The following is a 26,750-nucleotide window of genomic DNA, read 5'->3' as shown; positions in this document are numbered from 1 at the left end:
AAAGCTTTGATCAATACACTAGCATCTGCTTTATACACCAGTTATGTGTGCTAATGTGTTAAGCGTCTGCAGTGTGTCATTGATATAAATAGACCACTCGCAGCACCGCCGCTCTGATCCGAGCCGCTCGGAGAGCCCGGGTGGAAAAAAGGGAGGAAAGGAGGAATGTATTGGGCCAGGACATAGATGGAGATAAGCAGACAAAAATTCTGGTGGGAAGAAAAAAAAACGGTTGTGATGTGAGCAAGTGTGTGCTTTTGCAGGTGAAGAGAAAGTGGAGTCAAAGAGAAGATGGATCACCTTCTTTGAGCTAAAAGGGACCAAACCACAAGAGACCACTGGAGACAAGAATGTGAAAATAAACAAACCAGATGAGGGTTTTTCTTTTTCTCCTCCCAATAATGGCTTGTTAAAGTGCTATCAATAGACCCCTATAGAAAACCAAGCAAAACACAGTGTGCAGTACCAAAAAAAGACTCCCTCACCGCCTCGTGTGCTCGCAAAGGCATGCCTGACATTAATTACTGCGGATTCTCTGCAACTATCTGATCCCGACAGTCACCTCGTACGTTCGCGTTTGACCTGGCTTGTCAGTTTTATTAGGAGAAGGAATGCGCAGATAGATGCTGTGGTTTAAAACGACTGTAATTCTAAACAGAGGGCTAAGATATTCTCAGAGGAGGAGCTGATCGTATTTAATTTCATCTCATTATCTCACGGGGCCCATTAATCATGTGGACATGCGTCTCTTCTTGAAGGTGAACTGGCACAAAACTGGAGGGAAAACAAGAGCCCTTCTCAAAGTTTTTCCATTCTTCTCTGAAGTGATGCGCCGACCCTTGAGAGGTTTACACCGATGAAGGTACACAGCTCGCTCTGTCTCTCAGATAGAGTGCATGCCATGGGGAGAAGGTCATGGAAACGTCGTGAGCTTGACTAAGTGGGCCGTCGCTTTCGCCCAATCTGTCAGTCCGTCACTACCTCACTGCCCTCACACGTGGGAGACTCACACGGCAGAGGACGTGTACATGCTCGGCCACGCTCAGACACAATGGCGGATCCGTGTGCATGTACATGTTTGAACGTTGAGGTCATTTGTAACAGTAGACCAGCTCATAACCGCGGATAAAAGACACAAAAGGCCCAGGCCAAAATTTCCACGGCTTTAAAAGGCTCTGATGGAGGTCAAGAATATATCAAATGAGCAGCAAAGTGCTGACTCAGATGAGCTCTGACATGGCATGAAAGGCTTGCAAACAAGGGAACCATAGAAACACACAAGAGAACCCTGGAAGGGTTTTTTAGGTGAGCTCCAACATATTCAACATATTTTGTTACATAATATATCTGACATATTGTGTTCGTGGAATTGACAGAAACGTATGTTTGGGACCAAAATCAAATCTCTTCAGCCTCAAGTCCACATTGATTCCTCAAGGGATTCCTGAAATACCTAGTGCCGACGTGTGAGAGTGGCGTTGCATTTGACCTCTGACCCCATGTTTCCCAGCTGGGCAGATGCCCTAATGTGTATGTTTATAGGTTAAAAGAGAAATTATGGGCTCAAATGGAAAAATCTGGACAATAGACGTAAGTGAAGCTGAAAGAAAATACAGAGGGACATTTTTGAGATAGTGTGCTGATAAGAAGCTGTTAACTACTCACTCTAACAATCATTCAAATGCACATTTGTAACAGGACAAGTGCCGTGAACAACACACACTGAAAACACTTGTGAGCCATGGGTATCAATGACCTCCAGTCACTATTTGCATTAAAGAAGAGGGTGTCAACTCTGAGAACAAACATCTGAATTGAAATATTTAAAAATGCAGGAGTTAAAATGAAGTCCAAGAGCAATGTCAGAACGAAGATGCAGACGTACAAATAACAGGCATCTGGAGATCCACATGCCCCAGGCTATAAATATAGCATGACCAACGGTGTCTGGTGCTGAGCTCAGGTGTAAATGGATTGAGACCAAACATTTTCCATCGTCTGCTGTGCAGAGGTAATCATCAGGTACACCCTCCCAGGCTGTTGTAGTGCTCTAATGTCATCTAGGACCTAGGACGATGATAATGAACGGCTACTTCACCATTGTCTCTATTTGAAGTCATGGCAAATGCAGTAAATTACTGTGATGACTATGCTGCATACAATTACCAGACAGATATAGTAATTAACACCTCACCTCAATTCAAAAGTGGAAGAAGCATGTGAATAACACTTAGTCTGCCCCCATAACAAGATGAAGTTAATGCAAAGGAAATGTGTTGTTTATGGAACCATATGAGTCAGTGGTGCAGAACTATCCAGAATTACATAGAATGATTAACATTCAGCACCTTTTGGGGGGTTAAAGGCCTCCAATGCCACTTTAAAAAGTACAATTATAAAATTATAATTATAAAACACAATGTGATCATGGTCAATATTGAAAGGACAATATGCAGCGTTAATTTAACCTGTTGCAGATGAATTAAAAAGAGCCTAAAAACAAACAGGTAATCTGCTAGAAATGACAACTAGAAATTTGATGTGAGTAAACAGTGGCACAATTACTACCTCCATTAGGAAAATGATGGTGATATTTGAATCCTTTCAATGCACAATGTGACCTACCCGTATTATTGTTCAAGAATCCCCCTATTCCATTTGCGCCTTTTAAAAAAAGAATAATTTCATTACAGGTGGTGTGTCTGCTACTCTGGTCAAACAGCACCCCCTGTCGGCCTCTTGTTGTAGAACATCCCAGAAATGACAACTTGAAGAGTCACGTTAGCGAACCGTGTGTAGCAGCTACAACGTGACTTTTGCAGCAGTAACTTAAAGTCAAGATTTTGTCTTTGTCTGAGCCCATTTTCTCACTCGCCCTACGGCTGGCAACAAAACAAACCAGCGAGGCCGCTTCAACAGGCGTCATCTCTGAGGACTTCATAAGCTTTGCTATGTGGCTAACGTTAGCGATGTGCTAGCCGAAGTTGCTAAGTCGCTATGTCGCAATCTACAGTTTGGATTCGTTGGAGCAAACAGAATCATTAACTACCTATTTTTTGGTGCAAGCTACGAAAGGTGCGTATACTGCCATTCGACATCAGTTGTGGTATGGAAGGTTTTATTAAAAAGCTGTAGCCTCCGTTCATATAAGCTAGCATTTATTGTTGATAGACTTTCAGGTTAGCGTTCTGTGCTTGTTTTGTGAAACTCAGATCCTAATTTTCAACACAAAATCTCTGTGAAGTGAGCAGGTAGCCTTGTTATGTCGAGTCTCCTTATTTCTACACGAGTCACTGGTGCGTTCGTGCTAAATTAATTGCGCCCAGCTGAGTCATGTTCAAGAAATCAGGAAGTTATTTCCATCTACCGATACACTCCGTATATCCCGTGTGTTTGTCTTTTATTTGCATATACAAACGATTAAATCTGCTTTCCTTGCAAATATTTTACAGTCAGAACGTGATCGTTTTCACGTTTGTGGACCTGCAGGTGTATTCACTGCTGAACTTTAAACTTTCTCTTCGACACACCCTGGTCTATTGAACGACGATTGAATATCACATTAGCAATGCTCGTCGCCGTGTACACTTCTGCATGATTCCATGCTCAATGATGTACTTTATATCATTGGATTAAAATGTATATCTTAAAGGTCAGTCTGCCTGGCCTGAGAAGCGGAGGGTAGCAGGGGAAAGTGCCAGGGGTTGACTGACCTTCGCCCGTTGTGTTCCCTCCCCACGCCCCCAAAAGGGATAAAGCATGAAGATGACAAAGACTAGTTGTCAAAAGCATTAAAACTTTTCTAAAAGTTAACCAATGAAAATCTGACATCACCTCTGAATTTTGGTTCAACAGAATTCGTTTTTAAAAATGCAAACTAATGAAACATGCCTGCACAAAAGCGACCATATTCTATACTTTGTTTCTCGTTGCGCAACCTTTTGAGGAAATCAGTGCAATCAAACGATCGCTGTAACCGTACACTTCTGCACCTGTCTTCAGGTATTTTGGCCCGCTCCTCGTGCCAGTTGCTCCTGTTGCCCCTGGTTTGTAGAGTGCCTCCTCCTGGCGGCCTGTTTCATTGTCCCCTGAAGCTTCGTTGCTATGCATTGTGTCAAATTCCAGTGTCTCTTTTTTAATGATGTGCTTCCAACAGAGGTGTCTTCTTTGGTCGTCTCCAATGAAGTTCACCCCAAACAGTGACATATGTGGCCATCTGACCCAGATACACCTTGACCTTGGAGTTCACCTTCCCCTTGTTCTGGGCTCTTTGTTTACCATTCACTTTGTCCATCTCTTCAATTTGTCATCATTTTCCTCTTTGCAGCCATGTCCAGGGAGGTTAGCTAAAGTCCTGTGGACCCTACACGTCTAAACAATATATAACCGCAGTCAAAGGAACCTCAAGCTGCCTGCAGATGGTCTTTTTACCCTTACATTCAGCATGCTATAATTTTTTTTCTAATCAACTGAGAGAACTTTTTTGCTTTCTGCGGTGCATTCAGTGTGGCACCGGTACACACCGTGTCACCAAACGCCACATTGGCTAGTCGTCACCCTTTAAATAGGCTGATCAGCTGGAAGACGCCAGTGTTGCTAATGGTCGGGTTATTTTCAATCATTTCTTGGGCTATCGTCATTTTTCTTCAGATCTCTTACATGACAGATTTTTTTTATTCTGTTGAACCAAAATTCAGAAGCAGTGTCTGATTTTCATTGGGTAATTTTCAGTACATTTTTATCTATTATTACTTTTGTAAGTTTCAAGTTACCAGTATTTTAGTGGCCATTGTGGGGTCTCCTCTCATTACCAGATGGGTACCGACAACTTTTTCCACAACGCTATTAATGACCAGATATTACCAATATCATAACATTTATAGACGCCAGACTGAGAAGCACCCTCAGATTTATACAGAATTTAAGTAGATTTAATGAATTTATTCCATCACTGCATGACTGCAGAATGTCTGCCAGTTTTATTATTCAGTTCTATTTATGCTGGGATGGAAGCCCATTACTGTGTTTACACATGTTTGTATATCAAGTAAATGTTATAATTCTCTAAAATAGACTGCAGTGATACTAAATAACAGGTTCTGCTTTAGAGTTATCAGACACAAAGCACCATTGTCTGAACAAACCCCCAAAGAGGAAACATCCTTGTCAAAAAATGTAAAGAAATAAAATAAAATCCATTTAATCTGTGTGTTTGCAGCCTTCTGCCACACAGGAGGTTTGTTCTCTCCAGTTTTCCTCTAGGTTGTAAATGTGACCTGGAATAAATTTTCCGGCATTATCGCTTCAATTCTTTTAACCTGCGCTGTCTCTCCGAAGCTCTTTGTTTTGCCTAGACATGCTTGACCTCCTCGCGCTGCTGTCGCCTGTCAGGATGTCTGCTCTTGGATTAGGAATGTTAAATAATTGCCGGATAACCCGGAGAGTCCGAGAGTAAATGGTGGGAAGTTCTTAATACATAATATATGTCTGAAGTCTGAAGACGCCTTGAGCTTTTTTAGAATGATCATATATACATGCCCCTTCCATGCAGATGCTCTGGTGCTCCAGCTGTCGAGCTGGAGTGTTTAAAAGCACCCCTGATGCTTTTATTTTGGTTCACCTTGGTTACAGGACAGCCATCATTGCGTTGTTGTATTGTGCAGACCATGCCACATTTGTGGCAACATGAGGAGGAAACGTGCTTACTTCTATAGCAACCTGCAACACAAGCACAAGTGGCACTAGTGCTCCGTTCTTGTATAAACAGAACTGCTTTCATGGATCTCCGTCTGCATTATAAATGGTGTTGAGAGGACCCAGGTGTGCCGGCCAAGCTGAACATAAACATGTTTTTGATCATTCCTTTCCGTCCTCACAGCCGTGTCTGTAGGTGTGGCCCTGCCTCTGAACAGGTGTGTGATATTCCAGTAGCTACCCAAGGGTGTGTGTGGGGGTGTGTTGCTCCTTTCTCTGTGGCTGTGGCACGTATGCTGGGCAACTGTTTTCCTTCTCTGCCATGCTTCACATTTTCCATTGTTAGAACTGCTAACCCTCTGACTCTTATTGCCGAAACGACAGTGCACACAAACAGTCTGGCAACTTTTAAAGGCGCCATCAGACCGCGTGGTTGCAGCGCTGCAGCGTCTGCAGGTCACTGTGCCTCGGAGGGGTTCGTTAGAGCAGGAGGAGATGCAAAAGATTCTGTCATCGCAATGTTATGATGTGATGCTCATTGCAAACGCAGTATCACCAGTGGCATGCAGACGTCCAGAGTGACATCACTAAATAATTGATGTCAGAGGTAACAAAATCAGTTGAGCGATTGCAGTTGGGCCCACTGAGACAAGAGAATCTGGCCTGTGTGGAGTTCTGATGGCTGAGCTCATCCCCGAGTTTGACCTGACCGTCTTCCTGTTCGGAGCCGTTAATTCGTCCGTACAGCCTTCCATTTCATCACCGCCGCAGTATTTAGCCATCAGGACGTGTACCCACTATTTGTTAGCTGCAGGAAGATTCCCTTATTTACATACCACAGGAGGAACGTCTGGCCAGGGTTTTCCACTGTTTGTGGGAAAATTACCAGAGGAACAAAAGAAGATCCAATGAGACGGATCTTCTTTTTTTCCTCCTGTAGTTCATAAATGTCAGTAATCACAATTTGGTCAATTCTGAAATGAATTGTTGTGCTTTTGTGTGTCCCTCTCTCCACAGATGGCTGTGTCAGCCCGTGGCCTGTACTTTGTGGTCACCCTGTTCTTGGGTAGTTTCTTTGGAAGTATCTTCATGCTGGGTCCAGTTTTGCCCCTCATGTTTCTGTCTCCCGCATGGTACCGCTGGATCACAGATCGCATCGTTGCTACTTGGCTGACCCTCCCCGTGGTGAGGACACCGGCTTAGCCGTTACTTAGTCTACTCAAGAGAATGACTCCCTTCAATCATCTGCTTCTCTCCATGTTTTCCTCATCCTCCTTCCCTGCCTCGTCTCCCTTATTTCCAGTCTTTGCTAGAACTGGTATTTGGGGTCAAGGTGGTGATAACAGGTGACGGCTTCATCCCAGGTGAGAGAAGTGTGATCATCATGAACCATCGCACCCGTCTGGACTGGATGTTCCTGTGGTGCTGTCTGCTCAGGTACAGCTACCTCCGTCTGGAGAAGATCTGCCTCAAGGCTGCGCTGAAGGCTGTGCCAGGCTTTGGTTCGTGCCCCGTTTTATAATTTCACCCTTTCTTCTAATCCAGGTAGACGTCTGTTATGGGTTAGGTTCGTTATTATGCTCTAATGCAGCTGGTTGGATCCTGGAATTCTGAGGTTAAATGTCAAGATGATCACACCACGACCACACAAACATCACTGTCCTGCTGCTCATGTAGCTTTTCCTGCTTTGTCCAGGCTGGGCTATGCAGGTGGCCTGCTTCGTCTTCATTCAGCGGCGTTGGGTGGAGGACAAGAAGCACATGGAGAACATGCTAGACTACTTCTGTGACATCAGAGAGCCGCTCCAGCTGCTGCTCTTCCCTGAAGGCACAGACCTCACCGGTGAGAAGGAAACAATGTAACATCCACACATTCAAACCACACAGATTTCAGTCGCTATTTTCAGGAGCTGACACACAGCAGCACCTGTCTCGTACCTTTGCACTGATGCTGTTATGCAAGTATCATTTTCAAATGTTAAAGCATGACCGAATCCTGCAGGGTACAGCCCGACAGTCATTTCTGAAAAATGCTCTGATGTTTCAGTCCGTGCAGTAGCAGCACCACCGATGCCTAAAGTCCTTTCAAATCACTATTAAGCCAATCAAACTTCAGGGTGGCTGTACTGGGAAAGCTTAGCACGATGTCAGAAATTTGCATCATGTTTAAAGATTTACTGCTTTAATGCATCTCTCTGACAGTGTGATCTGCACATACTTCTGGATTAAAGATTTAATTTGACTCTAGAAGCTAGGGCTAATGCAGTGTCTTCTGGTTTCTTCTGAAGCCGCCCTGTCCTTTACGCTGCTAATACTTCAGCCACTTATAGACCTCCAGCTACAGGATCAGGTCCAGGGTCCACTTAAGCCCCTCTAAACTTTCCCACAGTCCCTGTTTGACACTCGCAGAGCTCATGTGAATTAAATGAAAGACTGAATAAGGAAGAAAAGTTCCAAGCTAGTCTGCATCAGTGAAGGTCCATATGCCCCAGTGTCTTTGACTTTGCTGCAGCCACTTGTTACATAATATGACTAATGAGTCATAATAGTGTTCCCGCAAGACCTTCCTGAGGAATGTTTGCTTAATAAACACTCGTCTTTCCTTTGTTTATGTCAAATGTCTAAGCATTAGTGACAGGTTGATGTATGCAACAAATGTGGTTTCATCCCAGAACGACTCATTGCTTAGCTGTTATGAGCAACTTTTAATGATACCTTTATCTACACCTTTAAAAATCAGCCGTTATCAAAATCTAAAAGTTAATCTACTGCGATATTTATTATGCTTTTGTGTCAGAAAACACAAGACAACGGAGCGATGCGTTCGCTGCCCAGAACGGCCTGCCGAAATTCGAGTACGTGCTGCATCCCCGCACAACCGGATTCACCTTCATCGTGGACCGACTGAGAAAAGGTGAGGATGTTTCTCCCAACACTGTTGGATACAGGCTCTGTTACCTGGATGGAAACATGTCGTCAGCATAAGCTCAGGAAAATGACATGCTTGTTCCAAACCCACTGATGCTGGCTGATCCTGTTTTTTTTAATACCCAGACGTGCGTTTCATGCTGCTGCCAGCCATTACTACACCTCTGAGATTCTCTGGTTTCTGTATGAGCTAATGTTGGCACTCCTCCAGGGTTCTTACCCTATCCCTGTACCCCCCCACCCCCACCCAGCCGCAGCCCTCCGAGCAGGTGTTGTGAATCACTGTGATGTCATCGGGCTTTGCTAGTTCCCTTCTGTGCACCGCTGACTGACAGGCTGTGTTCGCTCTCTTGGACCAAGCCCGCTGTGCCCCGCTCAGGTCTATTTTTAACAGAAGCTACTGGCAGGTGTTTTCCTGAAAACCCGAGTTCAGAACTATTGAGAGAAGAGGTCGAGGAGCCCTCTGGTCTTGAAGGAAGAAGGTTTAAGTTTTAAGCCATTCCAAAAAAGATGCACATGTGTAATTTAAGTAAGATCGGATGTTATGAAACGCTAATAACATTTCCAACAATCGGTGTAAACGGGTGAAAGGGATATCAGGTCTGCCTTGGAGATCTCAGAATCCATTTGGTTTTGGTTATGCGAGACTGTTTCCTACATGTCTGTTTATTTATTCTATTTTAATCACAGCTTGAAATTGTTTCCACATCTCTAGGAGATAACCTGGATGCCGTCCATGATATTACAGTAGCATATCCAAAGAACATCCCTCAGACCGAACGCCACCTCATCTTGGGGCTTTTTCCCCGCGAGATCCACTTCCACGTCCGTCGATACTCCGTGACCTCATTGCCTTCCTCATCCTCTGATCTGGAGTCCTGGTGCCGAGATCGCTGGGCTGAGAAGGAAACCCGCCTCCACGACTTCTATTCCGCCCAGCCCCGAGGCTTCGATAGAGAAGGCGTCGCACGCGTGCCGCCATGTAAGACGGAGCTGAGGGTTGCTCTGATCAAAGCCGCCTCGTTGCTGTACTGGAGCAGCTTTATCGCCCTGTGCTTCACTGGCCTGTGGCTCTGGCCTCCATTCAGACTCTACTTCCTGCTCATGGTCGGAGTGTTTGTTGCTCAGCAGAAGCTGATTGGAGGGTTGGAGCTGCTAGAACTGTCCTGCCATCGATACTGGAAGTCCATGGCAACCGATGAGAAGATGAAATGAGAGATAAAGACAGGGTCAGCTGGGAAATGACCCGTTTCCCCCTGTGCTCTTGAAGGACACGGAGGACTTGTGAGAGGGTTGGAGGATCCCTGCTAGGGACCCAGCACTTCATGCCTTATTAAAGGAGGAATGCCTCCTGCTGGTGTGCTTGACTTCAGTAGAAAGACCTTTGCATCTTTGCTGAAGAAAGCAGAATGTCATGTAGGTTTTTATGTGCTCCACTTCAGCACTTAATCACACATAGTGTCACAAACTATATGTATCCATCTAAAGTGATGTTTAAATTGCTGGTGATGCATTTTAACAGGTTATGTTCATGTTTATTTTCATTAGGAATATCACTGTGGACATGTTTCTTGCATGTTATGTAGCTGTTATGTCGTGTTTTATAGGATGTGGAGCAGAGCCATAGTAAACACCACCTGTATGTTTAAGTCTGAACAGTATTCCAACACTGGGCATTAGACTGATGAAAGGGTTTTCACCATACATTCTGTGTCTAAATGCATAAAGACTTGAATCAGAATATATAGCTTTTGTATATAAAAGCCAAAGGTTTCTATTAACCAAATGGCATTTGGTTGGTGTGTTTTCACCCACTTCATCAAGGTCGTCCTCAGCTCCTCTGGGGTAACGTCACTTCTTCAGCGATGAAGATCACAGACAGCCGACATGTTGACAAGCAAACAGAGCTCGTCGGGATTGAAGCAATGCCTTGTAGAGGCAGGATAATGGGGTGGCGCCGTGGCGGAAGAATGCCCTGTTGGGGCAACATTACCCTCTGGTGTGCAGGGTGGCACGGAGAACCAGACTTGGAGTGGAAAACTGACCACCACCTCAGCGTAATCCAAAAAAGCCCCATAATGCCCACCGCATCCCTCTCTCTCTGGCTGGCTGCTAAATTCAATTAGCAAATGACAGCTGAGCACACTACTCCAATCATACTCCTGCTCATTTGCAGGACTGTAGCTGTAGCGCTGTAGTTAGTGTGTTAATTCTATGTTTAGAGACACCATTGTGTTCCGCAGCCGTCTCTGTACCACTCTAATGTCGAATTAGTTCATTAGGCACACAAATCCCAAGCTCCTGTATATTTTCCCAACTCAGTCAATGTCCTCCTGCCGTGGTATTATTTTTCTGTGCATATGTGGTGGTTTACAAATGTACCAACCAGCTACATGTTCTTTTGTTTCCCATTATTATTGATGCTGAACCTCATAGTTCATTGTTCTCAGGTAACACTGTGATAAAAATACACCTCAATAAAAGTAATGAAAATAAGAACATATTCTCATTTGTGCCCAAATGTTGGTGTTTAAATGTTGACTATTGTGTAAACTTTCATCTGGAATGTAAAGCAACCTAAAGTCCTCAAGTGATATTACACTGTATCTATCTCCTCTGCCTCACACACCTTACACACACATGTTCATGTCTACCATAGTGAACCATAAAGGTCAGGAGGAGCTTCTCAAGGTGAAATGCAGTTGCCATAGTAACTAATGTTGACTCCACCATCTCCTAGCAACAGGATGTGGAGTGATGTCAATGGAAATTGAGCTATTTTCTGCTGGTGCTGGAGTGAGGTCACTCCTCTGTGTGTGAGCCTGTAGGGAGAAGTTGTATATTTTTGTTTCTGTTCCTGGCGGAGGTGGAGCAGAGAGGTGATGCTGACATCCTATGGAATCAAAGACAATGACATGACGAGTGCACGGTGCCAACAACCGTCTGCGGATGATGAGTCATGGGACAGATTAGGGTGCAATTATAATCCGCCGCCTTTGTTGGGTGTGCTCCGTCCTTGCCTCGATGCCAAAGGGGGAGACAGATAACGCCTCACATCGCCCGATTCTTCTTTATGAGCTTCCTCTATAAAAGACTTGTTGAGGTTCTGCTGCATCGGGGCTGCAGTTTTTATCCAGTTGCATTCAGGCTAATAGGATCTAGGGGATTTAATTAAGTTTAATTATCCTTATCAAGCCTGATAGCTTTTTCAATAAATAAAGCAGATAATCCTGAGGTTACACTGGGACAGAGTCAGGCTACTATGAATTATAAATACATGCGAGTGGAGACTGAGCCTCACTTTGGATTCTGGCTATGTCTGGCATTCAAATGGCCCCAGATATGGTCATAAAACAATCCATCATTACAATCTAATAAAATGAGGGAAAAGAAAACAGATCTGTACCAAACCCTCTACTGCGGCACTAAAGGAGCCTTCTACCAGGACCAAAACCTATAAATAACAGCAACGCAATGCTGTTAGTCAGAGGATTAAGACTCTGCCTACCTACAAACCCAAAGCAGGTAATTATGATTCACGCTGGGCTGTTGGCGGGGGGTTGACATGCGATCCATAGTTGTTGTCTCACAGGATAAACATATGTTTGATCCTGGCTAAAATGGACATCTGTCCCTTCAGGTTTCACATGACTGGCATGCAGCAATGCCACCAGGCCAGGCTGATGTCAGAGGCAGGTAAAGCAGGCTCAGTTGCATCATCCAGCCAAGGGGAAAACATCTGCTGCCACCTAGAGGATGATTTACGGCCTCCTCCTCCGCCCCGAGATTATAAACGGTGAACCCTGTTTGCAGCACCACGATGCACAATTAAAGACCCAACGCGTCTGTTTTTATTCATAAATCACATCAAACATAGCGAAACTGTAGCCATACGAGAAACCACAACACGTTCAAGATAAATTTACCAATCAATAAAAGGATAATATATATTAAAGCATATAATGCAATGACCCTCTAAATAAAATGCTTGAACCCAACAACAAAATATTCAGTCAGACACTGTGTGTCAGCATCCTGCTGAAGCCTCTATTTTTTGTAATCAATTCTTTTTTCCTGTGACCTTATAAAAAGGTAGAAAAACGATATTAAATATCTCTTGTGTATGTCAGACCAATAATTCCTGCAGGCATAGAAAATCTGACACTGTTCCAGCTGTAACGTGCTACAGTTCACCCCAAAATATAGCCTCAAATGTCATAAAGGCTTTTTTAAAAAGTTTGGCATTTTCCTGGACATCGTTGCAGGAGTCGATAATACAAAAAGGAAAGCTCTGGTCAGAGGATAAAGATAAATGTAATACTCTGTGTTTGGCCTTGTGTTGTAAGAAGCAAGATTTACGACCAGATGCATCTCATGGATTTATAGGAGGAAGGTCGGTGTCACAAGGCAGGTCAGCTGTTTACAAAATGAGTCCACCTTGGGGCTGAATTTACACAAATTGTGGCAAAAGAACATTTGCCATCCCCCTTTTCAGGATTTGTCTGGCTATTTCCTAAAACAAACAGTCCCTTCTTATTTGGATCTGGAAAGAAACGTCTCTTTGTCAATATGAGACATGTGAGATTTATGCTCCTCAGGTGACTAATGTCAAGACTGGAGACAGGTAGAACACACATGGAAGTCACCCCCTGTAACTGCAGTTGGGGAAAATCAAAACACTGTTCGAAAGAAAATCCCTCAACATAAATGCACACCGCCGACTCTAAACCTAAAACACAACTGACCTTTCAATATCCACCCGTGTGGAACGGTGTCATTTGGATGAGAACAGAGATTTTAAACATTATTACATTCAATACACGACCAGCAAGTAACTGATACAGAATGATGCATTCAATGTGCACGAGCGACAGACAGACTGAGACTGATTGGACGAAACAGAAGCAGGAGCCCCTGCAGCCATGGCTGGGTTATTCATCGCTGCTGTGTACAGGTGGCAGCTGCTCTACGGCCGCCACGGTTACTTGTGACAGAGTCGGGTTTGGTCTCATGCACAGATTTAGTGACCATATGAAAACAGGGGGAGCATGCCTTGAGTAGAGGTGCTATAAGTTCTACAACTGCATCGACATTTACATAAGTGAAATTACAGCTTCATACGCGTGTCCCCAGCTGTTTTGGGGGTTCTGCCCTGTGACACTTGATAACTTTTTTCCCCCCGCAAGAACATAGTCAGCAAAACAGTCTTTTTTTCAGCAGAGGCATCTGGTCAAACTAGGGGAAGGGGTCTGGTGGGGCCAAGACTCGACTGATGACAAAGTCTGTAGGTGGTGGCGTGCAGTGCAGAGGGAATGGGATAAAGGGGGAGATTTCATCCAAGCCAAGGGTTCATGAGTTGTCTGAAGGGACGTGCTCTTCGAAGCCCTCACTCTCTCGAACCAACGCTCTCTCCAGGATGACCCGGCCCTCTTTGTACCGCTGGCTGTCTTCGGTAGCAAACTCATAAATCCAGCCCAGCTTGCTGTTGCAGTTCTTGCAGCTGACATCCCTCACCATGTGCCTTCCGGTGAGCATCACCCTGTCCTGCACCTCACTATACTGGAGGTTCACCACCTGCGATGGAGACACAGGTGATCAAACATGCATCGGAGCAGGGGAGTGCATGGCAGAGGCAATGGCTCCTACCTTGTTGAAGAGGAAAGCTCTGCCCGTGGCACCGGTAAACCGTGTTGAGATTAGCTCCGATCTGTTGGTCAGGATGGTGTCGCAGTTAGCGCAGGAGAAGAGACGTGTTCCGCCAATGTGGTCCAGGAAGATGCGCCCCATTGTTGAATTGTTGAGGATGAGTGATTTAAGGCTACAATAAGAAATAGAAATAAAGACAAACACGAATAAGACACATGTCTTCTTTCTTCAGAGCAACGAAAACTTCGTTAAATGACTTGATGACTGGATTAGGAGTCAATTCTTTCACGATCGTCTAAACTGTACATTTGTAAATTTCGCCTACTTGTGTTACTCGATGTGAAAAGTGTTGTAACTCTTGATAGCAGGAAGAACAAGAAAAAAGGCATTTTTGCAGTGTAGAAAATATTTAAATGAGAACCCCCCCCCCCCCCAAAAAAAAAGAAATGCCGCAGCGGAGGCATCATTCTGCCAATGCGGACACGTTTGTGACGAACAGATACAAAAAATGTAAATATCTGGTACAAGTGCGAAAGATACAGATCCGTATAAAATACGTGGTTCTGGGTAAGTGTTTTTACAAATAACTTGCAGCCCTGTCTCTCGGTAATATCCCGATTACTCATGTGGGAAAAAGAAGCTAACGCGATGTTAGCTGCGCTGCTAACGGCCACTTCGACAAGACAGGAACCAGCGGACCAACAACATAACCGCCTTTATTTCGACCCAGTTTACGATGGCGGCCTCCTACCGTGGAAATTTCTTTCCCGACGATTCTTTCACTGACACTTTAACGACACATCAGTTATGTGAGACCTCGTCTTCGTGGTTTTGTTGTTCTTTTTCAGCTGTTTCTATCTGCTGTCTCCGCTCAGCCAGTATCAACATCCGGTCGTGACGTCACTGTAGGTGTTGTTCGCGCTGGACGCCACAAGGTGTCAGCAGAGTTTGGACAACCGATCAAAGCTTGAAAACTGTGTAAAAAGAATTATAATTACAAGCTATTTATTATGATCATTGTTAAAACTAAAATAAATGTCAATTTATTTATGGCGTCACAAACTAAATTTGTCCTGCAGTTGCCCTATATGTACCGTTTCAGTATTTAATAAAGGCGGTTCTAAATTAACTCATTTCGAGCTATAATTTCATCTCATTTTCTCCTGATTTATGTAACTCGACGTGAAAAGTGCTGGTTGTAAGGCTTTATAGCAGGAAGTCCAACAAACAACAAAAGTTTCCGTTGTTCAATGATCTTTTCCATTTGTCTAGTATACATAATAAATGCATAAATTGAGCAAAAACAACCAACAACTGCTGTAGCAGAGGAATCTTTCTGCAATCTGAAACATTCTGGACATGTTTCTGATTAACAGAATACAAAAAAATGGAAGTATTGTACACAAGTACAGCCAAAAATAAAGAACTGAAACACAGATCGTGGTTTAGATTGTTGTCTCTCAGTAATAACTCAACTAATCAATTGGGAAAAAAAGAAGCTAAAGTGCAGCTAAAGCTAACGCCCACGACGACAACAAGACGGACCAACAACATAACCCCCTATTTTTCGGGCCAGTTTAAAATGACGGCCTCCTACCGTGGGAAGGTCTTTTCGGTAGTACAGAAAGCTCCCAACGTCGACGGTGTCACCGACACTTTAATGGCACATCACATGTGATTTGAGTCCTCGTCTTCGTGGCTTTGTTGTTCTTTTTCAGCTGTGTCGTGACGTCACTGCACCTGTTGTACGGGCGGTTCTCCACAAGATGTCAGCAGAGCCAAGAAAATAGTTTTACCAAAAACTTGCTAATTCAAGCTTTGTTTCTGGGGCCAGTGTAGTTATGGGTATGTGACAAGATAGTTTAATAATTATGCAAGCAGCAATTGATTAGATATTATGTAAATCAACAGCAAAAGCAAAGATTCAAATCACTGGTAACATTCAAAAACCAGTTGGCAAGATTTGTCTAAAATCAGGTTAAAGTCTGTAAAAGGCTGTCATCTGATGGGTTGAGCCGATAACACCAACATAAACAGGTGCAAAGGAAGAGACTTGAATAAAACCACGTCATGTATCAAAGATGCTGATGGAGGCAGTTAATGCGAAGTTGCACCAAAATGCCACAGGACTGTAGTTCCTGCAGTGTTGCTAAAAATGGTTTTAATTTAGAATAATCAGAAATCCACAACATCATACAGTACTTCAGTGTTTACCCAGCAATTTAACTGCTTATTGTGAAAATCTGATAACTCCATACCATCAACATAGATTGTTTTACTCCCTTTAACAATAAGGGTCAACCCTATCAAACCGAGGACAAGCCAGTAAAATATAATCTTATCAGCAGAATCTCCAAATCTATCCCTAAATTAGTGGTTGTTAACTCACATTTCATAACTGGTAAAAAACATAAACACCACAAATGTGACGTCTTGACACATAGCATCTTCTGTCCCATTATATGGCGACATTATCAGTTGTTCTGGGTCGCCTCGTTTCCACAGCAACAGTCAATAAACTAGTGAACGGATCATTCTAAAGTCACTATCCTGTTGTTACAGAGCTGTGATGTCCTTTAACAGTTGCAGGCAAACACACACACACACACACACACACACACACACACACACACAATACAGTTTGATTATGAGCAAGAGAAATATATGAATGTTTGAGTTTTTACACCTAAATGAGTTTTATTAGGCACCAAAGGTGTATTCTTTACCATGGAAAATCACTCTGGTTGTTGTCCCTGAGACTCTCAGGGTGCAGGAGATGTTAACATGTCCTGGTGTGACTAAAACATTTATTTCCCATGGTTTTTATACCCTAATAGGAAGTGGAGAGGACGATGAAGTGTCACTTACAGCTTCGTCCACTTAAGCTGACAAACTGACTGAAAGATATGAGCGACAGTAAAACACACCTGAGATAGAAAGGTGTCTATATTTCTTTTACGCGCCTCTTCCGTTGCATCTCCGCCCCCTTTACAAGGCCGGTGCACTTGTGCGCTCATTAAAAGCCAGGCACTCAGTCCCTATAACCGTGCACAACTCACTTTCTCACCGTATCATGGACTATCGATTCATATTCCTGTTTCTCACCATTGGATCCTGCACTCACAACACAGGTGACTCCTTATTGTCCTGTTGTCTAAATCTTATTGTTGGTGTTTTTCCTATTGTTGTTCTTATTCCAGTTGTTGCAGAAGACAGAGAAAATGAACAAGCAACAGAAACCTCAGAGGTATATCTCCCCTCGCTGTTGAGTGGATTCATTGTATTATATATTTATACATCTGTTTTGCTGAGAGTCCAAGGTGTTTTTTTCTGCACATACAGACTAGAACTTACCTGCGGATCCTCTGCTCACCAGTGGAATCCTTATCCTCCCCATCGTCAGGTACAATCGACTTTGTCGTCTTTATCACTGAAGTCGGACTGATTGATATCGGCACTGTCAAACCTGCCTTGTGTCTATCTCTTTATCCTCACGCCGGCCTGCGCTCCTTTCATCAGTTCATGCTATCACCCCCGCCGATATCTCCGCTGTCTACCTGATGGGAATCCCGCTCTCACACAGGTAGCCGTGCATGAAACACATTGGGGTGTAAGTGCTGCAGCCTCGTCAGGCGCGTTAACACTGATGTTGTCTGCCTTTATTATCAGGCGTGAATCATCCACAGTCCTCACTGGAGTAAAAGGTACGTTAATATAGTGCAAATGCTGAAAATGGATTTGAGTTTGTTGCTCTCTCTTTTATTGGAGCTCCGTACAATAGAGCCAGTCGTTGGTGAAAGCATTTACAACTAGACCGTGTGACAGTCTGGCCATTTATGTCTCTACAGATAAGAGTGTTTGCCATAAATAGTTTGTTGACCCTGTAATAGTAAAAACTGCCAACATAAAGGCAAAAAGCACATGTGTGCTGCTGTGTATTAAACACAGAGGTGTGTTTTTTGTGTGTGTTGAAGAGATGATGTCCATGTTTAACCCTGAAGTGACTGTTCAACATGTGGATCAGATGGCAGTGCAGCCCAGGTAACCCCCCCACACATACACACACACACACACACACACACTGGCACATGAGCACACATTCTAAAACACTTATCTTTGTGAGGACTTTCCAAAACATGTTGCTACCCCCATGTCCTTACCCTACACATACCCACCCGTAACCTGACCCTGACCCTAAACTGAACCATATTCTGACCTCAATCTTAACACCATATCTCCACCTTCAAACATTTCTTCGAAGTGGTGAGGACTGGACAAACTATCCTCACTTCCCAAAAATGTCCTCACTTTGTTAGTAAAATGCAGATTTTGGTACTCAATATGTAGCACTTCCAACAACACACAAACTAGGGACTTGATAGACATTTAGTCTATAATTTTGCATGTGCTCCTCCAAGTGTGGTTTATTTGTGTATATTGCAGAAATCTGCTGGACGAAGTGGAGAAATTGTCCATGTCCGTCTCACAGCAGGTACACTTTAACCCCGCTGACCAGTGATGAGTTAACCAGACTAGATTTCTGTAAATCATTGTGGTCTGGTGAGTTACAAACCACCACAAATGATCACTGTGATCTGGTGAGTTACAAACCACCACAAATGGGACTCAAACAACAACAACAATATATATAGTTTAGCTCTCTGTTGATAAGCTGCAGATGTAAAGGTTCATGGTACAGTTGCAGATGGCAGAGTGGAGGCTGGTGCTGCTGTTTGTCCCAGCAGACTCGACGTGCGCCTGTTCACCAGCTGTAAGACCACCCCCCCATCCCCCCACTGCAACCATCACCAACATTTAACATGGCATTTGAGTTTATATGGATCTTCTGTTCCTTTGCTCCTCAGGTGGCAGCAGATATCAGCTCTGCTGTGCAAGAAACAGAAGCAGCTCTGCAGCTCTTGCAGAAAAGGGTACCCCTATTTTTGCCTTTTTTTGATTCTGAAGACATTTTTGCCAAATCTTTTCGTTAAAAAAAAATAAGATTTTGTTTGTGTGTTTACAGTTGCATCACACCTTAGTTCATGTTGCTGTGTGGAGCACAAGTCCGCAACAGGACAGGTGGGAGGAGTTGCTTTAATACTGTCAGAGCCAAATTAGATGGAAATTACACATAACAGGGAGGTTTTTTTGTTTTATTTTCAGCAAATGCAAGTGTCTGGAGGGAAAATACATCACCGAGCGACTACAGAGAGCAACTTTTCTCCAATCGCTACAGGTCAAACACTTTAATGTCTTAGCTGACAGCTTATGCTGATCCTCACTGGCTGACTGCCTTCTGAAAAATCTGCTTTTCCTATTTTTACAGAACTCTCTAAGCCGTGTTTTGAAAAATCCCAAGTGGGCCAGCAAGATGGACTTCGCCGCTGTGCTGCAGCCTGCTCCACTCATCCTTGAGCACAACTCTGTAAGTAAAAAGCATTAAAAACCTACTCATACTGTCCAGTCACAGTGTATAAATGCTTATTTATTTGCAGGCAGATCACTTAGCTTTGCAGTTATGGAGGAACCTGGTGAGTTCTAAACTTTTTTTTACATTTAAGTTTAGCTTGTCTTTGATAAGCTCCTCCTGTGACAGGTGGTGCTTGGTTACAGCTCACAAACGAGTAAATCTAAAGATGGGACAGTGATTATGTTTATCTCTTGGACCAGTGATTAGATAAGAGATAGAATCAAAGATAATACAGGATATCTTATCCTGCATTGATCTTCTTGCTTGATAAAAAAAAAAAGGTTGGTACTTCCAGTTTGGCTTTTTTTCTTCACTCTAACGTGGATCCTGACTGTCCTCCTCCAGCTTCACCCATCACTGAGCCTGCCAGAGGACATGGACAGCAGCGCCAGTTTCCCTTGTCCTACCCAGGTAAACCATCTCAAACATATAATTATTGATAAAGTTGAGAAATTTTTTATCAATGGATTTGATCTCCAATCCCAGAAATGGCCGTTCCTGCGGACACGGAACAATTCTCCCGCTGACGAGCAAAAAGGATCCTCCACGCTAGCAGATCCAGTAAGTCTTTGATGTTACAAGTGTCGTAAAACAGGAATGATTAAAAATGGAACGTTTGCAGGATATGGGCACTGAAGTCCCATGTTCAGACCGCACTCCATCTCCCACTACACCCACCTCTGGTAAATGATTTTAGCTGAAGGTTTTATAATGAAACAGAGAGTCAACATCGGTTAGACTCACCCATCTAATCTCTGTGCAGTTAATGAGTTGAGACCTGCTGATATCAAGGTTGTGGCAGCGGTGGGAGACTCTCTGACCGTAAGTGCGCTTCACTGCAAGCATCTAAAATCCCACTTCTCCTCTCTGGAAAAGGGGTAGAGTCAAGCTAAATGTACAGCACAGTATATTACTTTCTTTGGGTGTTTTTATCAGACAGCATCTTAACTCAGTCAGAGTTTAGGACAGATTACAGAGTTTTAGTTTTTGTTTTTGTTTTTTATAAAAATGCATGAAGAATTATTTGCACAATCCACCATCTGCATTGATACAGGCAGCAAACGGTGTGGGAGCGAAGACAGACAACATTCTGTTGGTGATTGATGAGTACCGAGGACTTTCATGGAGGTAAGAGCACCTAAAAATGCACCCTTTAATCCTCATGATTTGAAGAGTTTAAATGCAACGAACCTTTTATTAACTTTCCAGTATTGGTGGTGATGAAAACATCACAAGTGTGACAACTTTGCCAAGTAGGTTTGTCCCTTATTTTTAAAACTGTTCAATAGTAGGATTATCCCAATTAAGCTGTCTGTTACACTTTATTTATCAATACTTTATTATAAAATCTATAACTCAATGCAGATGGGAGGTTTGACCAAACTGTAAAATTAGGGCTGTTTTTCATTTGCAGGTTAGTTAAAGTGATTAGTGATTAAATGTTTCTGAGATTTCATTATGTTTCCCTCCTTGGTTTTGTGGTCTTCAGATATTCTGAGGGAGTTTAACCCCTCTGTGACCGGCTTCTCAAAGGGAATATGTAATGAAACCTCTCCCAATGCCTTCCTCAACCAGGCTGTGCCGGGAGCCAAGAGTGGGTCAGTAATCGTCATCACCTCCTCCACTCTGAATAAAACCTTATTAAAAAGACAACTCCAAAACTTTCCCCCGCAGCGATATGCCGCAGCAAGTGCGCACCCTTGTGGACATAATGAAAAACGACGCGGTAAGCCACAGAGGAGTAACTATAGAAACACAGTGTTGGCTGTTGGTTCCTAATATGCACAACATCTTACCTCATATTTGGCTTTGCAGCGCATTGATTTCCACAACGACTGGAAAGTGATCACCATGTTTATCGGTGGAAACGACATCTGTGACTTCTGCACAGACAGCGTGAGGACTCTAATAGCACATATACTTAATTGGTTATTCATTTTCCCAAAGAACGAATCATTTTTCCAAATTCAAAATTACATCTTTATCCAACAACAATGACAGAAATCAATGCATTTGAGGAACTTCTGTGTTTATTAGTTGCATCATTTGACAGGTGAATTTTGTCTCTATAGATCTTTTTCTCACCCAAGAATGTGGTCAGTCGCATCCAGCAGGCTCTGGACCTGCTCCACCGCGAGGTACTGTTTTTATCCTTGTGCGCTGCCACACAAGCTCCTGACTCAGCATCACAAACCTGAAACCTTTCTGTTTCCCTTCTTCCATTTTTACAAGGTGCCTCGGGCAATTGTCAACCTGGTGGAGCTGTTAAACGTTGTGCCGCTGCGTGATCTGCACAAAGACACGACCCTGGGCTGCCCCACCTGGTTTGTAAAGTGAGTGTTGTTTGTTTAGTCTTTACCAAAGAACTGAACTCTTAAAGTCAGTCTTGAACAGTTCTTTTTTTGCTTCAGCTTGATTTGTCCGTGCATACTGAAGCCGAAAGACGGCTCAGCTGAGCTGCAGAAGGTCAACGACGTCAGTAAGGCCTATCAGGTAAGAGGCCCTGCGTTAGTGTTTAAAGTCAGTTGATCAGAAATTTGGTCATATTCTTATTTTTGTGATCCAGCACACTATGAGACAGCTGATTGACTCTGGACGGTACGACACACACGAGAACTTCTCTGTGGTGCTACAGCCCTTCATGAGGGACATTTACCTCCCCAGGTTACAGGTATGAGCAGACACACCTGAGACCTCATTTCCTGCCCTGAAATGTTAATATCCAGCCCAACTATTTTTCCTCCTGAAAGGACGGCCGTCCCGATCGCTCCTACTTTGCCCCCGACTGTTTCCATCTGAGCCAGAAAGCGCACACCCTCATGGCTCGAGCTCTTTGGAACAACATGGTGGGCGTCCTGCATTTCTCCTCTGTTATGTGTGCTTCTCTTTTTATTCCTCACATCACAATCACTGACCGTAACGCTCTTCTAGTTAGAACCAGTGGGCAACAAAACATTTACGCAGGATTTTGAAGCTGATATCGATTTGAAGTGCCCCTCCAAGGTATCGTCTCTTCATTTGAGATAAACAATGCATCTTTTCCAAGTGTTTTTTTCTTATATGAGTATTAATGAGCGTCCTGTTGATTGTGACCAGACCAGCCCATTTTTTAGGACTGCCGTCAACAGCAACTACACCTTTCCAGGCCCTCTGCCGACGACCACTCCGCCTACAGTAGGTCACAGGTCCCATCTTATCACCTGATACGCAGCACAATAACAGAATCAACAGTTATTTGTGCATGTAACCTTATCAGCCACAAGGTAGTAATTTCCCTTTGTTGTTGTTCAGCATTGGGGCAGTGACTTTTCCTGTACCAACATGGCCCCATCTGATTCTGTGCCCACATCAGGTGACTTTCTTAAAATATATACAAGGGTTGGATTATTTGTAAAACCTCATGATTATTTCTTTTTTTTTTTTTTAGTTCACAGATTACGGCCAGCTGACATTAAAGTAATTGCTGCGCTGGGAGACTCTATAACGGTAAGGTTAATATGCAAATAAAATATGAAATATTTTCCCTAATCAGCCTTTCATATGGATACAAATGAGTAGAATAACTGTCTTTTTCTGCATGCAGACTGGATTTGGTGCAAAAGCAAAGAACCTACTACAGTTACGAACTGAATACAAAGGGGTATCTTGGAGGTGGGTGGCTCACAAATATACACGACAATGCATCACATGTAATATGAAGTCTTAGTGGGGTTTTTTTTGTTTGTTATTTTTAGCATTGGAGGCGATGAAGCCCTCGAGACTGTTACAACATTACCCAGTGAGTCTCTGTTTTTGTGTGTTATTCATAAACTGTCCACTAGATGTCAGCGTCGCATCGTAACAGAATTATTGGAGACTTGTTTATTATTTGCTGTTTTTTGTTGTTGTTTGTTTGCTACAGACATACTCAGGAAATTCAATCCGAAAATTAAAGGAATGTCAAAGGGACTGAAAGAGTCGGGTTTCAACTTTGCAGTATCAGGAGCTAAAGTAGCGTGAGTCTGTTTGGTTCACTTTCATTGAGTTATGTTTATTGTTTTGTGCATTTATTAAATCTCTCATTTTCTACAGAGGAATCCCCAACCAGGTGCGGCGCCTAATTGACACCCTGAAATCTGACCCTGTAAGTTTAACACATGTGACCGAGTTTTGTGCCCCAATGTAAAATGCTAATGTCGTCATCTTTGTTCTTGTTGCCTTATATCTGTTTAGACGGTAGATTTCCAGAACGACTGGAAGCTGGTGACCCTGTTCATAGGAGGAAATGACCTGTGTCAGTTCTGCAATGACCGCGTGAGTTGCAAATTCTGGAATTATGAGGGCTGGTTTAGAAACACTGTGGTGGCACAGTGGTGCGTGCTGTGTACAGAGCGGACTCATGATATCACCCTTCAAAGTGGACCGTTCACTAGAGCAGAATAATAAAGCTTTGAGGACAGCGCTGCTATTGTTTCGTCGTGTCAGCGTAAGATGAGGGCATACAAGGTTTTCCTTCTTGGCTAATTCTGTCGCTTCAAAAAACAAGTCCACTCTCCACGAGGCAAAAATCCGGTCAGAGGTTAGCTCAGCCTCTGCCTCACCCTCCTCTTTTCTGCCCTTTTGTCTCCACTTTCCTTGTTCTTTCACTTGTCTCCATCCTGGTTCTGCTCTAACATGGTCGTGCATCTTTGATGCACTTGTTTGAAGCGGAATATCAAAGCACAGCATCAATGTTGGATGAGCTCTCAGGCTATGGCTCTGACATCTTGGGTTTCGACAGTAGTTGCTTGTCAGCTCGGGAATGTTGCAAGCTGTCAGCTCTTTTTCACTTATGAATGAAAAAAGCATGAGGAGGTACCATTCATTTAGACTTAACTATGAATCATTATGAGTGATCTCATTGCTGTTTTGGTCTTTAGGCCTCCATGTCCCCTCAGAACTACAGCCTTCATATGATGACAAGCTTGGATATGCTCTACAGAGAGGTAAAATTTCCTAAAGAAGCATTAAAGTACAAATAATAAAGGCTCATCTCTTAAAAGATCGTGGATAAAGCATTAAATATCATCAGCTTGTTGAGTATAAATATTTTCCTCTTTTGCTGGTAGGTTCCCAGGACGATCGTCCACGTCTTGGAGGTCCTGGAAGTGGAAGGCCTTCGTAAGATAAAGAGGGATAGCCTGGGGTGCAGTGTGTTACAAAAGTATGTCTGCCCCTGCTTCCTGTTAGCAGGGGAGAATTCCCTGGAGCTGGCTGAAGCTAAGCGCTTCAATCGTGAACTACAGGTTAGAGGACAAGTGTTCGTGGTCATCGTTTATTTCTGTGTGACATATCGATGTTATTATCAGCGTAGCTCTGTGCCACTAACTCGTGTCATGGCTACTTTGGGCTGCATTTTACGGATGATGTTCTGGTTGCTTTATATCTGTTTGGCATCCTGGTGTTGTTATTCGTGTCTCCCATCCATATAAGTGAACAAATAATTAAAAATACTATATTTATTTGCAACCTTAGATCAAAACTGAAAATCTGGTGTACGGCGGACGCTATGAAGACAAGGAGGACTTCGCTGTGGTTGTTCAGCCCTTTTTAAAGAACACTGTTGTTCCTTTAAATGCTGTAAGGCCTTCAACTATTCTTGAGCCTTAGATGTACTTTAAACACAAATTCTAGCTTAAGGGCATTAACAAGTTCTTTCTGCAAAACTCCTACACACTCTGTAATATTTTTTTTTCCAGGACAGCAAACCTGACACCACCTACTTCTCTGTGGACTGTTTCCACTTCAGTGAACGGGGACATGCTGACATGGCTGCTGCCATGTGGAACAACATGGTGAGTCTGGCAAGAGCAGGGATTTTTCTTTTTTTTTCTGTCATATTTTTCTGCAGCTTAGTCATGGACTTGACCGATATACCTCGTGTTAATGTCTTTAGTTAGAGCCAGTGGGTAAAAAACAGACATACAACGATTTTGCAAATGCCAGAAACACCATCAAATGCCCCACCGAGGTAAGAAGCTACTGCAGACCCAGCTGGAATTTATTATTTCCCTTGTGTGCACGTGCAGTGACAAAAAGCGGGCCGCTATTGGCTACTGTGTGTGTTCTAGGAGCATCCTTACATCTTCACCAAAGTCAACAGTTTTCTACCATCGACCACGGCGGCACCGGGAACAGTCAGCACAGCTCCCTCTGAGAGTTCCACTGCCTCCGCAACGCAGAGCACGGGGCAGCCCCTCCCCGCTGACTGCACTAATACAGTCCCAGTATGGCTGACTGCTGTGCTGGCTGTCACTGGCCTCCTGACTGGCTGTGTGGTGACCTGGCTCCTCCTCTCCTGCAGAGCCAAGAGAAACAAGAGGCTGATGACGTCTGCTGTGGAGCTGAGGGGCACTTTGTTTTAAAGTGCCCCCAACCCCCCCTCCTCCTTATTGTCATTTGTTGTGGACTATTGATGGGAAAGCATTAAAACCCTAAAAAATAAAAGAACACTGATATTTATAGTAGTCGTAGAAACCATGTTGTTTGGGGTGAACATGAGGACATTGTTTAGAATAAACAATGCCAACTGTATCACTTTTGACTCCAAATCTTTATAATAATTCTCATTCTGGAACACTAAAAAACATTTCTGGAAGAAATGCTACACCATTCTCTGCAAATAATTAACAAATAAGACAGAATAAAAAGGTTTGTTATGCAATACATGAGAAAAAACTCAGAGTCATCAGTTTTAATATAGATTCAGTGGAGCGATATGCACAATGTTTACCTCAGGACCTTCCTCAACATATGTAGCAGCGTTTACATATATGCTGGTAGATGATATCTACAAGTTCTGGACATTTTGCATAGGATTTGCAGTATACACTATGCACTTTCTTTCATGGGTTTTTTAATGTAACCAGGAAATACAACCATATTTAGATATTAAGAAAACCAGCCGTGCAGTGTATCATACATAAGCACATTTTGTGTCCCAGTTACGACTGCTAACGCAAAGACATCCTCTCTTATCACGCAAACGGAATAT

General features: G+C 43.4%; 3 protein-coding genes across 6 annotated transcripts; 2 read left to right on the top strand and 1 right to left on the bottom strand.

Annotated features, from left to right (window-relative positions):
* Window positions 1-2,750: 2,750 nt before the first annotated feature.
* lclat1 (lysocardiolipin acyltransferase 1) lies at window positions 2,751-11,118 on the top strand. Of its 2 annotated transcripts, none has more exons than XM_011618679.2 (6): window positions 2,751-3,075; window positions 6,712-6,879; window positions 6,998-7,196; window positions 7,391-7,537; window positions 8,492-8,608; window positions 9,338-11,118. In XM_011618679.2, the coding sequence occupies exons 2-6, from the start codon at window positions 6,712-6,714 to the stop codon at window positions 9,835-9,837; spliced, it is 1,131 nt and encodes a 376-aa protein (XP_011616981.1). In that variant the 5' UTR covers window positions 2,751-3,075; the 3' UTR covers window positions 9,838-11,118. The 2 variants fall into 2 exon arrangements, with proteins under 2 accessions (XP_011616981.1, XP_029688611.1); XM_029832751.1 differs by lacking the exon at window positions 2,751-3,075 and adding an exon at window positions 5,730-5,912.
* Window positions 11,119-12,450: 1,332 nt separating this feature from the next.
* On the bottom strand, window positions 12,451-16,012 carry LOC101062159 (protein yippee-like 5). 2 transcript variants are annotated; one of them, XM_003962522.3, is made up of 4 exons: window positions 15,866-16,012; window positions 15,020-15,242; window positions 14,269-14,440; window positions 12,451-14,196 (listed from the first exon to the last, which is right to left on the bottom strand). In XM_003962522.3, the coding sequence occupies exons 3-4, from the start codon at window positions 14,407-14,409 to the stop codon at window positions 13,972-13,974; spliced, it is 366 nt and encodes a 121-aa protein (XP_003962571.1). In that variant the 5' UTR covers window positions 14,410-14,440; window positions 15,020-15,242; window positions 15,866-16,012; the 3' UTR covers window positions 12,451-13,971. The 2 variants fall into 2 exon arrangements, with proteins under 2 accessions (XP_003962571.1, XP_011616999.1); XM_011618697.2 differs by lacking the exon at window positions 15,020-15,242.
* Window positions 16,013-17,298: 1,286 nt separating this feature from the next.
* Window positions 17,299-26,418, top strand: plb1 (phospholipase B1). Of its 2 annotated transcripts, none has more exons than XM_029833029.1 (42): window positions 17,299-17,399; window positions 17,469-17,515; window positions 17,611-17,671; window positions 17,788-17,851; window positions 17,938-17,972; window positions 18,243-18,309; window positions 18,712-18,760; window positions 18,968-19,039; window positions 19,134-19,199; window positions 19,292-19,347; window positions 19,432-19,504; window positions 19,595-19,693; window positions 19,764-19,799; window positions 20,084-20,149; window positions 20,225-20,299; window positions 20,361-20,421; window positions 20,502-20,560; window positions 20,793-20,866; window positions 20,948-20,991; window positions 21,228-21,336; window positions 21,413-21,464; window positions 21,554-21,634; window positions 21,811-21,876; window positions 21,971-22,071; window positions 22,150-22,231; window positions 22,305-22,409; window positions 22,489-22,584; window positions 22,670-22,741; window positions 22,835-22,912; window positions 23,030-23,090; window positions 23,166-23,224; window positions 23,322-23,389; window positions 23,473-23,516; window positions 23,640-23,733; window positions 23,810-23,861; window positions 23,951-24,031; window positions 24,637-24,702; window positions 24,826-25,002; window positions 25,232-25,336; window positions 25,456-25,551; window positions 25,653-25,727; window positions 25,828-26,418. In XM_029833029.1, the coding sequence occupies exons 1-42, from the start codon at window positions 17,342-17,344 to the stop codon at window positions 26,119-26,121; spliced, it is 3,276 nt and encodes a 1,091-aa protein (XP_029688889.1). In that variant the 5' UTR covers window positions 17,299-17,341; the 3' UTR covers window positions 26,122-26,418. The 2 variants fall into 2 exon arrangements, with proteins under 2 accessions (XP_029688889.1, XP_029688890.1); XM_029833030.1 differs by having other exon boundaries at window positions 17,323-17,399; window positions 17,478-17,515.
* Window positions 26,419-26,750: the final 332 nt, after the last annotated feature.

The sequence above is a fragment of the Takifugu rubripes genome, chromosome 2 (genome assembly GCF_901000725.2).
Source record: "Takifugu rubripes chromosome 2, fTakRub1.2, whole genome shotgun sequence".
Classification (NCBI taxonomy): Eukaryota; Metazoa; Chordata; class Actinopteri; order Tetraodontiformes; family Tetraodontidae; genus Takifugu; species Takifugu rubripes.
This window is presented reverse-complemented; position numbering and strand designations above follow the sequence as displayed.

Coding starts and splice junctions, on each gene's coding strand:
- LOC101062159 (XM_003962522.3), bottom strand. CDS start 14,409: ATGGGGCGCATCTTCCTGGACCACATTGGCGGAACACGTCTCTTCTCC. Junction 14,197..14,268: donor GAGCTTTCCTCTTCAACAAG/GTAGGAGCCATT, acceptor TCTCCATCGCAG/GTGGTGAACCTCCAGTATAG.
- plb1 (XM_029833029.1), top strand. CDS start 17,342: ATGGACTATCGATTCATATTCCTGTTTCTCACCATTGGATCCTGCACT. Junction 22,585..22,669: donor GAGCTCTTTGGAACAACATG/GTGGGCGTCCTG, acceptor ACGCTCTTCTAG/TTAGAACCAGTGGGCAACAA. Junction 25,337..25,455: donor CTGTTGTTCCTTTAAATGCT/GTAAGGCCTTCA, acceptor TTTTTTTTCCAG/GACAGCAAACCTGACACCAC.
- lclat1 (XM_029832751.1), top strand. CDS start 5,847: ATGTTTTTGATCATTCCTTTCCGTCCTCACAGCCGTGTCTGTAGGTGT. Junction 6,880..6,997: donor CTTGGCTGACCCTCCCCGTG/GTGAGGACACCG, acceptor CCTTATTTCCAG/TCTTTGCTAGAACTGGTATT. Junction 7,538..8,491: donor TGAAGGCACAGACCTCACCG/GTGAGAAGGAAA, acceptor CTTTTGTGTCAG/AAAACACAAGACAACGGAGC.